The sequence below is a fragment of the Nicotiana tomentosiformis genome, chromosome 2 (genome assembly GCF_000390325.3).
Source record: "Nicotiana tomentosiformis chromosome 2, ASM39032v3, whole genome shotgun sequence".
Classification (NCBI taxonomy): domain Eukaryota; kingdom Viridiplantae; phylum Streptophyta; class Magnoliopsida; order Solanales; family Solanaceae; genus Nicotiana; species Nicotiana tomentosiformis.
This window is the reverse complement of record NC_090813.1, coordinates 184,859,279-184,871,849: the sequence shown is the minus strand read 5'-3', so window position 1 is coordinate 184,871,849 and position 12,571 is coordinate 184,859,279. Positions and strand designations below refer to the sequence as shown.

At 35.3% G+C, this 12,571-nt stretch overlaps 1 protein-coding gene and 1 long non-coding RNA gene across 3 annotated transcripts; one reads left to right on the top strand and one right to left on the bottom strand.

Annotated features, from left to right (window-relative positions):
- Positions 1-5,944: 5,944 nt before the first annotated feature.
- LOC104103904 (FRIGIDA-like protein 3) lies at positions 5,945-10,451 on the bottom strand. 2 transcript variants are annotated; one of them, XM_009611856.4, is made up of 4 exons: positions 10,269-10,451; positions 8,106-9,161; positions 6,758-6,930; positions 5,945-6,514 (listed from the first exon to the last, which is right to left on the bottom strand). In XM_009611856.4, exons 2-4 carry the CDS (start codon positions 9,148-9,150, stop codon positions 6,095-6,097), a joined length of 1,638 nt encoding a protein of 545 aa, XP_009610151.1. In that variant the 5' UTR covers positions 9,151-9,161; positions 10,269-10,451; the 3' UTR covers positions 5,945-6,094. The 2 variants fall into 2 exon arrangements, with proteins under 2 accessions (XP_009610151.1, XP_070052478.1); XM_070196377.1 differs by having other exon boundaries at positions 10,274-10,451.
- On the top strand, positions 10,000-10,381 carry LOC138906780 (uncharacterized). Its single transcript, XR_011414422.1, has 2 exons — positions 10,000-10,156; positions 10,260-10,381. It is a non-coding gene; the product is annotated as an uncharacterized lncRNA (long non-coding RNA).
- Positions 10,452-12,571: the final 2,120 nt, after the last annotated feature.

Below are 12,571 nucleotides of genomic sequence, written 5' to 3'. Positions count from 1 at the left end.
CTTTGGGAGGATAGAACTCAATCTTATGTCGAGACTTAATGGGCGGTGGAGACAGTCTCTAAATGTGTCAAGACTTAATGAGGGGTGGAGACAGTCTAGATAGAGAGTTTGTACAAGTGGGTCTTTAGAAATGTGACTTAGTGTTTCTTTTGCACTCTTGTAAATAACCTTGTGTCCAAAACGTCACAGATTAAGTAGGTTGAGAGCCAACAAATGACTTATATAGTGCTCCTACTCAGCCAACATGTGACCCAGCTGGCCCAGACCATGACCTGCAAAATTCTTAAGACCAATGTATCATGAGAAATTCACGTGATCAACTATTGTGATGTGTAACCTTAATTGACTGTCGGAGTTGGTTAGGAGCAGTCCATTAGTTTCACAGTCTCACTGATCTTACATACTTTCCCTTTTCCTGGTTACGAGCATTGTTATGCTTTAGCTTTGATGTCTGTTTCTTATTTTGTAAACCAATCTGCATTTGAATCTCTTCTTATTACTAGGTGTATCTTATCACAATATCACTTAGCATATTACATGTCGCAACTAGATTTATATAACTAGGGTTTTGAATGTACAAGCAATCAGATTAATTTGGAGGTACTATAGACTCATTATTTCAGCGTGAAACTAGGTGAAGAAGTTATAGGAATGACAAACTCTGGGCTGGAAATTGTAATTTATACAAGCAGAACATTTAATCTGAGGAGCAAAAACTTCAAGGTCCCACATTTAAATGTTCATTTACTAAATGCCCTGTAACAAAAATCTTTGGTATATCTCAGAAGATTGAAGTGATAAAACTTGAGTTCAAGATACTTCTTCGTTTTTGGGTTACATGGGTGTGGGGACTGGGGAGTCGATAGAAAATAGCTAAATGGTAAGGAGGAAGTGGCATCAATGGAAGAGGAGGGTTAGATCTTGCTTTCTATCTTTCGAACGGATACCTATTGCTTGTCTAAAAACTTGAATTCAAGATGATATGCTCCCTTGAAATTGCCCGATATGACATTAGGGGGACCACTAAAGAGATATCCTGGACATTGTGTCAGCTACCGCATATACTACCCAAATTCTGTTCTAAGTCATGAACAAACTTTTGCTGAAAAGTGACTGAAACATATTCAATTCTTTTTTAAAACAATGGCATGTAAATGAGTGTTGTGAGGGAAATTTTGCATAGTTGGTGGAATAGGTTTGGAAGACTTTGGAGGTGTTAGGGATTATAGACTTGAACAAAGAGTGAATAAATTGAAATATGAATGCTTCAAGACTAGATGATTTCCTCTCACCTGCCTAAGCTTTGTTCGGCAGAGTTACTCGGTACCTATGCTGGTGGGAGGCAGCAGATATCCAATGGAATGGTTGAGGTGTGTGCAAACTAACTTGAACACCCCCTTTATTAAAAAGGGGGGAAATGCGTCATGTTTGTACCTTTATTTTTGGTCATATGCTTACTAGATGTCTTTTAACCTTGTTGGGGTCTATATGCCAATAGAAAATATAGAGAACTTCTAGTACTTTTTTATTTTATTTTGTATAATATTGTCTTGAGTTGAGTTTAAATGGAGAATCATAATTAGTGAGGATCACTAACTCGTTTGGAACTGATGCATAGTTGTTGTTTGAATACTTTAAGAGAAGAGGAAATCTATAAGAACCTTTGTAAGAAATGTAAACCGGTAATTACAAATAAAATGAGTAAGCTGAAGTTCTGTGGCACCCCTTGAATACTTCAATCAAGAACTAGAAAGTTTTATTCACAAAACATAACGTAATTACAAAAGAGAGAATTGATTCTTAATTACATAATGAGTATTTAAGCTACTACCTATATAAAAGATTTTTTTTTTAAAAATAATCTAAAAAGCTGCTAAGCCACCTCTCTTGCCAAAAGAGATATTCTAGTATCCATTAAAGCCTTCATAATCTGCTTCATGCTTTCTTGTGAAAAGCTAGGTGCTTCTGATATGAATTTTGTAGATGCTTTGTAGTTCTTGAGCAGTTTCCATGTGGAGTGTGGGGTATGGCGGTCTTTCCAACTGACCAAAGCCTTTGATCTCCTAGAATGTACATTCATTCAAGTCGATTGTGTAGCTATCTTTCTGTAATTTCAAGACCTTTTGGAATAGTTGGTAAAGAAGTTGTGCATCTTCCAAGCTGTCCACGTAATCTAGCAATAAGGTTTAAACGATATGGTGGTTGATTGTTTAGTTCCATTAGCAATTATAAACCACTTTCTTCCTCCCTGCTTGCTACTTCAAATTGCTTCAAAGATAGCAAATTTAGCGCATCACTGACACTAGGCTTTGCCTTGCTATGTTTCTTACTTTCTTAAGTATGGGCTTTAAAAGAACTTCCTTAGTGCCAAACTGAAATTTATTGGTGCTATTTTGCCACAAATTAGGCATCTCTGTCATATTTACAAATGGTGATAAAGCAGCATGTGGGCATGGTTACATGTTATGTCATCCTTATAAATGTCATAAGCAATTAAACTAGTGGACGTTTATTTTATTTTTCCTTTTATATTGTTTTCTTGTCTGCCCAAGCATTTCTTGTGGGGTTGTGGATGTGGTTAAAAAGACCATAATTTTCTTTTCTGAGTGGTTAAAAGACCTTTTGACAAAAAAAATGTCGTTTGTAATCCCTCATCATAATTGTATTCTGAATCTCATCCTAAGGTGGTTTAATCAATAAGATCAGCTGTCTCTTTCATTTCTCTGTTGCTAATATGTAGACCGTTTGGACTTCAGAGCAGAGTATTTAAAAGAGACCCTCTTTTTGTTTCCTTCAGCTAACCATTTGCTATATACAATTATTCATTTATACATTTTAGCAACCCTTCCTTTTTTACTTCTATGTGTCTTGTGTAGGCCAACTTGCACACACCTTTCTATTCCATGTGTTTTATTTTATAGTTTGAAACATTTCTTTCCTTTGGTTGTCGGCTTGAAAGGAGGGCTTCTCAACTTGAAAACGCATCCTCTTGATTAATGATTGTTTTGATCTTCTCCAGCTCCATAACCTTTGCATTGGCATTGGAAAAAATTGTTTGTCCCTTCCATTAGTTCCTGTTTGGGAATTCGTCACTTGTTCAAAGTGAAGTGGACACTGAAATTACTTAATTATATATTAGGGTATCTTATTCTCTTAATATAGTTTAGAAGCAAGTAGGTAGTAGTGACAAAAATGTATCAGGATTCTAGCCGGAGACAGTTGCTGTTAAATTCTGGCTTGTCGGCCCGAGGACTATCTAAGTGTGCTCTTTATTCTAAAACGGAAAGCTCCGTAAGATCGGGCGTTGTTCAGACTGATAGAATTGGAATCAGGAAAAGTTATTCGCTAGACATATAATTGGCCTTCTATTATAAGCAAAGGCAGCTGTTAGTACTGTGATTCTCTCTTTATATATATATATGCAATTATCTGATGCTGAAGGACCCATAAAAGGAAAAATGCTTCAGAGTTGTACATAAAACATCCATATTCCATTTACGTTCCAAGAAAGGTCTATCAGTGACAACAGACAACATTGGCATGCCTTATAATTGAGTTACTCATAGTAATATTTACCGGTTTGCCCTCAATAGCCAATCAATTCGTGTTTTTGTAGGTTGATGATTCCATAAAAGATACTCCATTTTTAGTGCTGAAATCTTTGACTATAAAGAAAACATAAGATTGAACAAGAAAGAGGTACCTATGGCTTTGTTTCAGCGGTAAGGACGCAAAACGAGTAGCGCAGGATTAGCTGTTAAGCACATCTCACGAGTTTGAACCCAAAATTACAGAAATATGACCCTTTTTTTTTCTCTCATTTGCCTGAGGCCATACAAATTGAACATTCCAGAAGCTTGTAGAGACCGGTGCCTGGGTACGGCAATTGAGGTTGCTTCCAGAAGCTTGTAGAGACCGGTGCCTGGGTACGGCAATTGAGGTTGCTCCTGCTATAATTCAAGGGCCCATCAGCAGAAATGTCTCGAGGAGTAGTTAAACGGGCAGGAAGACAGGACTCTTTTTTTCCTCCTCCCTTCACTCCAGTTTGAACCCATCCAAACAACGAACACCTTCCTACTACAAGCAGAACTTTAAAGTCAAAAGTTAAAGGTGATACCTATGGGGAAAGCTAGAGGCAATATTTGTTAAACTTGAAGTTGTGCCTATGAGACAAGGAAAAAAATTCAACGAACACCTTCCTACTCCAAGCAGAACTTTAAAGTCAAAAGTTAAAGGTGATACCTATGGGGGAAGCTAGAGGCAATATTTGTTAAACTTGAAGTTGTGCCTATGAGACAAGGAAAAAAATTCAAAACCATCTACTTTGAGGGCTATTTGTGTACTTCACTCCTGTTATCGACTGAAGCATGATATTTAATTAAGTGGTAGAGGGGCGGCTCATACTCTGCTGAATTTCCAACTAGTGAGAATAAGGAGTTGGGCTAAGCTAACTTAACAGAAAATGTCACGCAAATCTGTCATCATACATCTTACATAAAATAGTTTATGTGTTTGCTTTGTCAATTTGGACAGCATTGATGGTGAAGCAAGATTTAAAGATTTTCCTGTTGAAAGGAAGACTTTAAGTAGGCGTTCCGACATAAAAATTGTAATTTTTGAAAAAAAATAGTATTTGAAATTAGTTGAAAAATGATATTTGAAATTTAAAATTATAGTATTTTTTTTTTATCGACAAACGGGTCCTAAAAAGTGCATCAGAATTTCCCTTGGGACTGACAAGGCAATCTTATGATTAAAGAAGAAGTAAAGCTGCTCTTGAGGTGACTGGCCATGGTTGAAGAAGCAGTTGGCCATTTGGCAAGTCTTGTTAGATATCCTCTGGTCTGAATTAAGGGGTCAGAAATATAACAAAAGATGCATCATATGTTTTTCTAAAATTTTGTTGGATCCGTGTCAGATCCTCCAAAAATAGAGTGCATTTTTGAAGGATTTGGTACGAATACGACGATATTTTGAAGAATTCGAACAACACAAGATGCATCAGAGAGTACTAGAGGAAACTGAAGAGAATCATGAGTAGGCAAATTGTATCATTTGCTCACAAATTCGTGGTTCTGAGGTAGAGAGTTATTGTACATGGGACCTTGTCATTGACTCATTGGGTTTGTAGAACCATATTTGGTATCCTCTTTAGCAGTGGCGGACATAATATACGTATATAATATTTTGAAAAATAATTCAAACTCGACACTAGTTAAAAATAGAAGTAAAAACCTTATTGAATTTATACTCCAGAATATTTTTAAATTGGAGATGGTCTTTTGGCTAAAATAGATTTATGGAGTTGTCTTTAGGAGGTAAGAATGGGTATATTCTGGATGCTAATTGGCTATACTGATTTATGATGAACCAATATATTTACCATTCGCTTCTCGACTTTTTTCATGTGGCAAATCGCATAGTAGAACAACAGGAAAATAATAAAATTTACCACTTTATATTACCATAGAATTAAGTTATATCCACCGCATCAGAGAAAAGTTTTTACTTGCTCTGTGTAAATTGACCGCCTGCAACATTTTATTCGTCCTCTTTTTCAAGCTATCCGACCATATTAGGTATAAGTAATTAGCTTTTAAGTGATTTAATTGAATTAACGATTTAAAGTACTTTGCAAAATTTATAGCCTGTTTGGCCAAGCTTCTCCAAGTCAAACATTTTTTTTTTTTAAAAGTACTTTTTTTCCTAAGTAAAAAGTAACTCTCTCTAAAAGTACTTTTGAGAAAAATAAACTTATAAGCAGTTTTTAAAAGCTTGGCCAAACACTAATTGCCGGTAATAAATTAGCCAAACACAAACTACTTCTCACCAAAAATACTTTTGAAAAAAACACTTCTCAAAATAAACAGATTTTTGCAGCTGTTGACTTCTAACAAGTAGCATATGAGAAGAATCAAATATCAAGAAATGAACGAAGAAATAATAACATAAACGACAGTGCATACTGCATATATTAAAAGATCACAGTATCAGCTGTTACATCAGAATAAAAGTTAAACAAGGCTACTTCAGTACTAGTTAAGAAAAAGGGTTAACACTAACAGCTAAAAGGATCTTTAGCAAAGTTTACTGATTAGTGCAGGTAAGTAGCCTGGTAGTGGTAGCCATTTCCCAAGAAGTTGCCATGCCCAGGAGGAAGGCTGTAGGGAGTACCAAGGAATGAGGGGACGTGGGTGTCGGTTGGTACGGGATAAGCATATGGTCGGTCATACATGTACTGAGGATACCTATCAGTCATTCTACTAGCATAGAAGTTCTTGTCAGTGGCAACGTTAGTAACTCGAGCTGCTCCATTTCCTACGCAATTGGCGCGAGGTCTCTTGGGTTGAGGTTTGGCAACTTCAGTTGCCCTTTTCTTGTCAGCTTTTTCTTTCTCCAGCTGGAGAACCCTTTTTTGGAGAGGATCCACGGGGTACTGCGCCTCAAGCTTATGTTCTTCAATGCATTTAATCACAGCCTTCAGTGCAGTCAGCTGTTTCTCATTGACATCATTCTGGAAAAAAGAAGATATTTCATTGTTGGTATGTAAAAAGAGTTGCTTTCGAAAAGAAATTCTCATTAAGGAGAGGTAATTGTAAACAGAAGGGTATCGACTGTGCATAACTCCAGCTGACCAGTATTTGTTCCCCCAACCCAGGGAAACTAAGAGGAGAAAGAGATTCTTGCACACAAAGAGCAAGAGCAATACAGTCAAAATTAGTGAATTTCAAAATATACCAAGGTACAGAGTAAAAACCTGTGGAGTAGGTGATGCGTTTCCAGATTTGACAGGTGAAGATGCTTTGCTTGCTTCATTCAAGTAGGATTTTAGCAGTGAAACAGGTGAAAACTGGTCGGTTAGCTCGAAAGCAAATGCTAGATTAACAGCATCTATATGCCTTCCATTATTAACTAACACGTCAATAACACCTGTAGAAATACAAAAAGAGAGACTGTAACAAATCTGTTAGAATCTAAAGCACATGAGCCGAGCTGAACTCTAGACCCATATCCAGCAGATGATAGGAAATACTGCTCCACAGTAGTAAAAGGCTAAAAATAGGCAATTATCTCCCAGCACTGTGATACAGTTTTAGATGTGTGTGCGTATTTATGTAAGTTTCATACATGTGTGTGTTACATGCAGATCTCTTGGGCATGACATGAAATTGCACGACTTTCCAAACTACTATAGGAAGAAGAATAGAAGAGGAACAAAAGTAGATTATAACGCAATGTGTCATACCCCTTTTTTAAGGTGCAAAATTTCAGGGAGGGTCAAAAATTACATGTCTACACAATGTATCAACAAACAAATTCTCACCAGGTAAATACCAAATTTCCCCAAAATTAGGAAGCCTTTGCCTTTTGGTTAATGTTACATTAAGTTTAGTAGTATAATACAAAGAGGAATACAACATAACCGAACTACTAGACAACAAGATGAACCGCACCAGCAATTCTTATCATGTTCCTATTTTTCAATGTCCAAGAAAAAGAGTTCAAAGAAATCTTAGGCAATCCTATCACGAGATAGTTTCTTCACTTCCTTTATCACCAAAGAGATTGTCCTAGTTTGCTTCCCTAGAGTCGAACAACAAAGAAAGTTTGTTTTAAAATGCATAAGTTTGCAACATGTACATCAACTAATTTTTAAAATCTTTCACAATTTGTCCTAATTTCTATCTGAATTTTGTCAAATTGAAACCCTCACGAAAATCTACTAGACTAGAATAAAATTGGAATAGAAGAACTGAGGAAGTAACATATGAAGCTAGAAAGATGAAGTGACTCAGAGTACTATACAGGAGATTTAATGCTTATTGGCATCTTCCATTTAGAGGCAAACTTCACGTAAGCATGCGACACCAGAGTCCAAATCAATCTCAATTAGGCCTATAATGTTCTAACAATCAAAGAATCTTCAACTGTGTAGACAGAACCGAAACACATTGATTTTGACTTTACCAAATAAGGATACCCTTTGACCAGTCAAAGAAATAGAAAGGGGAGAGAAGAAAAATAAAATGGAACAAAAAGAAGAGGTGAAAGCATAAGAATATAAAATGCACGAGCCATTGACTCAAGTATTTTTGAGAACCAACCTGGCATTCTCTCAGAAAGTCCAAGGGAACGACAGAGATCAGCTGTTTGGCGACGACGAGAAACCATGGGTATCAGCTTGTACAGGTCCTCCTGGTTAAAGTTGGAGTTAATGTCAAAGGTAGCTAAAAGCTGTAAGAATGCATGAGCCTCCAAGGAATTCCCATTACTGGCATCAGCATCAAGCTCATCTAACTTTGGTTTCCATTCATTAGCAATCGCTTTTGCACGTTCCTTTACGCTTCCTGATATTAAACTTGAAATAGAATCTACTTCCAGGGTCTTTAATAAAATGCTAAGGGATTCCATCAGCATAATACAAGTTCGGCGAAGACCTAAGAGATTTGCATCTTTTTTAGCATCTGAAATTGACACTTCAGACGGGTAGAAACCCTTGAGTGAGTCCAGAACCAAAAAGGCAGGATCAACAGCAGCTCTTAAAGCAGGTGGAATTTCCTCCCTTACTGCAGCCAGGTTCTTGCGATTGTCTGATATAAATTTGTGAAGGCCTCCTGAGTCCATATCTTGGCATAACTTCACTAACTCTGGATAAAACTTGACTTCCCCAACATCATTCTTAAAAGGCTTGATATGATCCTCTGTATTATTATTCTCAAGTGGTATGAAATCAAGGGGCTTTGCTTCAAACATAGACGGCCCACCTTGCACCTCACAAGAAGGTTCCACAGAATACGGCTTCCTATGCTTCTCCAGAGCAATAGTAATGGCAGAAACTGCTGCATCTCTTTTCTCTTGGAGGCTCTCAAGTGAAGCTTGCTCCTTAGAGATAACAGCTGCTTGACGCTTCTCCAACATCTTTCTAGATTGAACTATTTTTGTTTCAAACTCCTTCTCTTGATCTTCCAGTTCAGTGAAACGCCTCTTCAAGGACTTCTCAAGCCCATGAAAATGCTCTTCAAGTTGCTTCCATTTCAGGTTTAGCGTAACAGCACGATGACTTTCCAACTCAGCAAATGCTTTCTGTAGCTGCTGTATCTTCGAGGTTGTGGAGTCCATCAGTGTCGTAACTGATTGTGTATCTTCCATGGTAGAAATTCCTTAAAATGATATCAAACTTCAGTATGAAAAGTTTAAGAGATAAAATGTACGAAGCAACAAAAAGCTTCTACTTCTGTGAACCGAAAGAATTCCAAAAATTTTATTCTACACTTTGCAGCATAAACTCTAGACAATTTATTGACAGAGATGATATATATTCCCATACCTCTGAATTTACAGGTAACATATTATCGATCAAGAATAATAAAGAAACAAACAAATGGTTCAAAATTGGTTTTGGTAATAGAGCTAGAATATCAATTATGTGAATTCTCTATATCCATTCTGTTCTATTCAGTCCAATACCATTTTAACACTGATAAATAACTTGTATTAATAGCAAATACTTCTTCCATCTCATTTTATGTGGCGGTGTTTGATTGACTATGGAGTTTAAGAAAGAAAGAAAGAAAGATCTTGGAACTTGTAGTCTAAAACATGTCACAAACATTTCTATGGACATAAATCATATCATCAAGTGTAAAATAAAAAGTTTAAGGTTATGTTATTTCTAAATATAAAAAGGTATATCATTTTTTTCGTGACAGACTAAAAAAGAAAGCCTAACACATAAAATGCGACCCAGAGAGCAAAAACCTCCTAGTTATCCATACTAACATACAAGTCTTCAAAGAGTAGAAAGATTCTCCGCAAATAATGGACACAATAATGAAAAAGTTTTTTTTTTATAAAAAAAACTCCAACTTTTAACGATGCAAAAAAAAAAAAAAAAAGAGGATAATAAAATAATAAGAAAAAAAAAGCACAGAAATTAACATGAAGCACACGTTCAATTACTACACTAAGAAGAGCCAAAGAGAGCCGGTCGCAACATACCAGCAAAATATTGCACTCAAATTTCACCAAAGGCCAAACAATAATATCCAGATCGCAGCAAAAGAAAGAATGTCCAAAATGAAACGAGTAACAAAGCTAATTACAAGATTGCGGAGCTCAAATGAGCACATAAAGCAGTAAATTTTCCACAATTTTTGTAAATTACAGCTAAAAAAAGGCAATTTATTGACAAGCAAAGACTTGATCTGAAGATACTTAGGGAGAAAGTGACTGAAAAAGAAAGAGAAATTCAAAGTGAGAGAGCTTACAGTACCGGCGGTGAGAAATGAAGTGTCGGCGGCAGCAATTTCGCCGGAGAAATTAGGCCATTTTTGGGTGGCTGAGGGTTTTATGGTTGCGAGCGAATCCCTAAAAGAGAGAGGGAGTGAGAGAGAGCGAAAAGAGGAAAGTAAGAAAGAGAAAAAAAGAGGAATGTTGACGACTGCTTATTTACGACAGCTTCTGACACATACCACTCACACACGTGCATAAAGCACACGCACACACACACTCTCTTCACTTTGCTTTTTCCCTAAAAAAAACACTCTCCATTTTGCTATTGACACACACACCAAAAATATTGAGCTACTAATTTAGATTCGTATCGAATAACGATAAATAACTCCAACATATCCAACATAGATATCTCTGATTAAAAATGGGGATCTTATCAATCGTACCGTAGCTCATAATGGCACACTCTTCAAGGGGTTGGGATATTCTCCCCGTTTTATTTTATGTGAATCTATTTCTTTTTTAGTCCGTTTCAAAAATAATGACTCATTTCTAAATTTGGAAATAATTTAGCTTAAATTTTCAAATCTACCCTTAATAAAAAGCTTGTATAATCACACAGATACTCTGGACCCCCTTTTGACTTGTTTAGGACCACAAATTCTAAAAGTTTTCATTTTTTCTTAAACTCCGTACTCAATCAAACATGTTCACATAAATTGAAACCGAGGGAGTATTATACAAAATTTATAGTACAAGAATTATAATGAGAAGTAATAATACTATGTTCAAATTTATATTAGACTTTATTTATTTTGAAAAATATGGTACCTTGCTCTCTTTCTCAAGATTTTGCTATTACCAAACCAAGGCGATAATGGGATTGGTTTCCACGGGCCTAACAGAAACGCTCGAGTTTCCTAGAATTTGAAATCCGAATCCAAGAATCTTCATTTGATTGCAAATATTATCCAATCTATGTTTTTTCTTTCTTTTTTCATTTGTTTGGTTGAAAATATGCATGCTACTCGTATTTTCATGAAGGATTTCAATTATGAATATTAGCAATATATTCTGTATGCTAGTAGTGAATCATATATGTTATAACTAGTTATAATTTTTACTAGATTATCAATTAATACTTATTATACAAATTTATAGGTATACAAATCAGGATTTAAACTTAAAGAATTCGACATACGGGTCATAGCAGCCGGTGTAACTCGTTTATACTTCTAAAATTACTGTTTAGATATAATATTTATCGAAATTTTAGTTTTGAATACTAATGGTAGTAACTAAGTCAACAAGACAGCAAAATGAGTTTAATTCTTGAAGATGCAATGGTAACACAAGACAAGTTTCGTTAATACGAAGACCATAACTACTTCTCTCTTATTGGGTATACCATGACGCAGAACATACTAAGATTTCAGTAATAACAATTTTTTTGAAAGAATGGAATTTCATAAATTATTTGTCCCTCTATCCCACTTTATATGGTACAAATTATTTGGAGGATTAAAGGAATTCTTCTTTGATCATATTTGTTTTATGTTTTTTAAACGTTTTGGATTGACTTATACTATTTTTATATATTTCCTAAATAAGATGTTGATTTTATTTTAAATATTTTAAATATTATATGCTTGAATTTACACAAAAAAAAAAATAAATAGATTATTTGGCACTCATATTTTGAATCGTATCACAAATGATAAAAAGATAGTAGTATACAAATTTACGAGACAAACTTGTTAGTTTAAAATATCATGTTCCAAGTGGAGCAAAGTTCACTTAATAAAGTTATTGGTTATAAGTTTAAAACAAAAAAAAATACCAGTTAGGTTAGTTCTTTTTTAAAATTTCAACATTTTCTTGTAACTTAAAGCTTCTAAGAGGGAAGATAATGAAGTCGTGCTAAGCTTTTAAGATAATGAAGTAAATTCTGTACGGTATCTTTTCAGCATGTTAAATTTGAGGAATTAATTCAAATAGCCGTACATCAAACCATTTAAACTAAAAATAGTCGGTGAAGGTATAATTTATGCATAATTTATGTATTATAAGTGTATAATTGTGTATAATTAATATATATGGCTAGAAAAAGTAAACAATGAATATGACCGGTTATTTGTGTAAATATCCTGTTAAATTTCTAGTAATATCCTTTGTACTTTTCACATTATATTTTAATTTTGACACTTATTACGCTCTAATGCCTACCTGACTTAATAATGACCTCTTTGAGCCTGTACTTATAATATGTGATGTGTATGGGCTAGGTAAAGCTAGCAAAATGGGCTGGCTTAATCCAGTCCAACCCAATCCACATGGG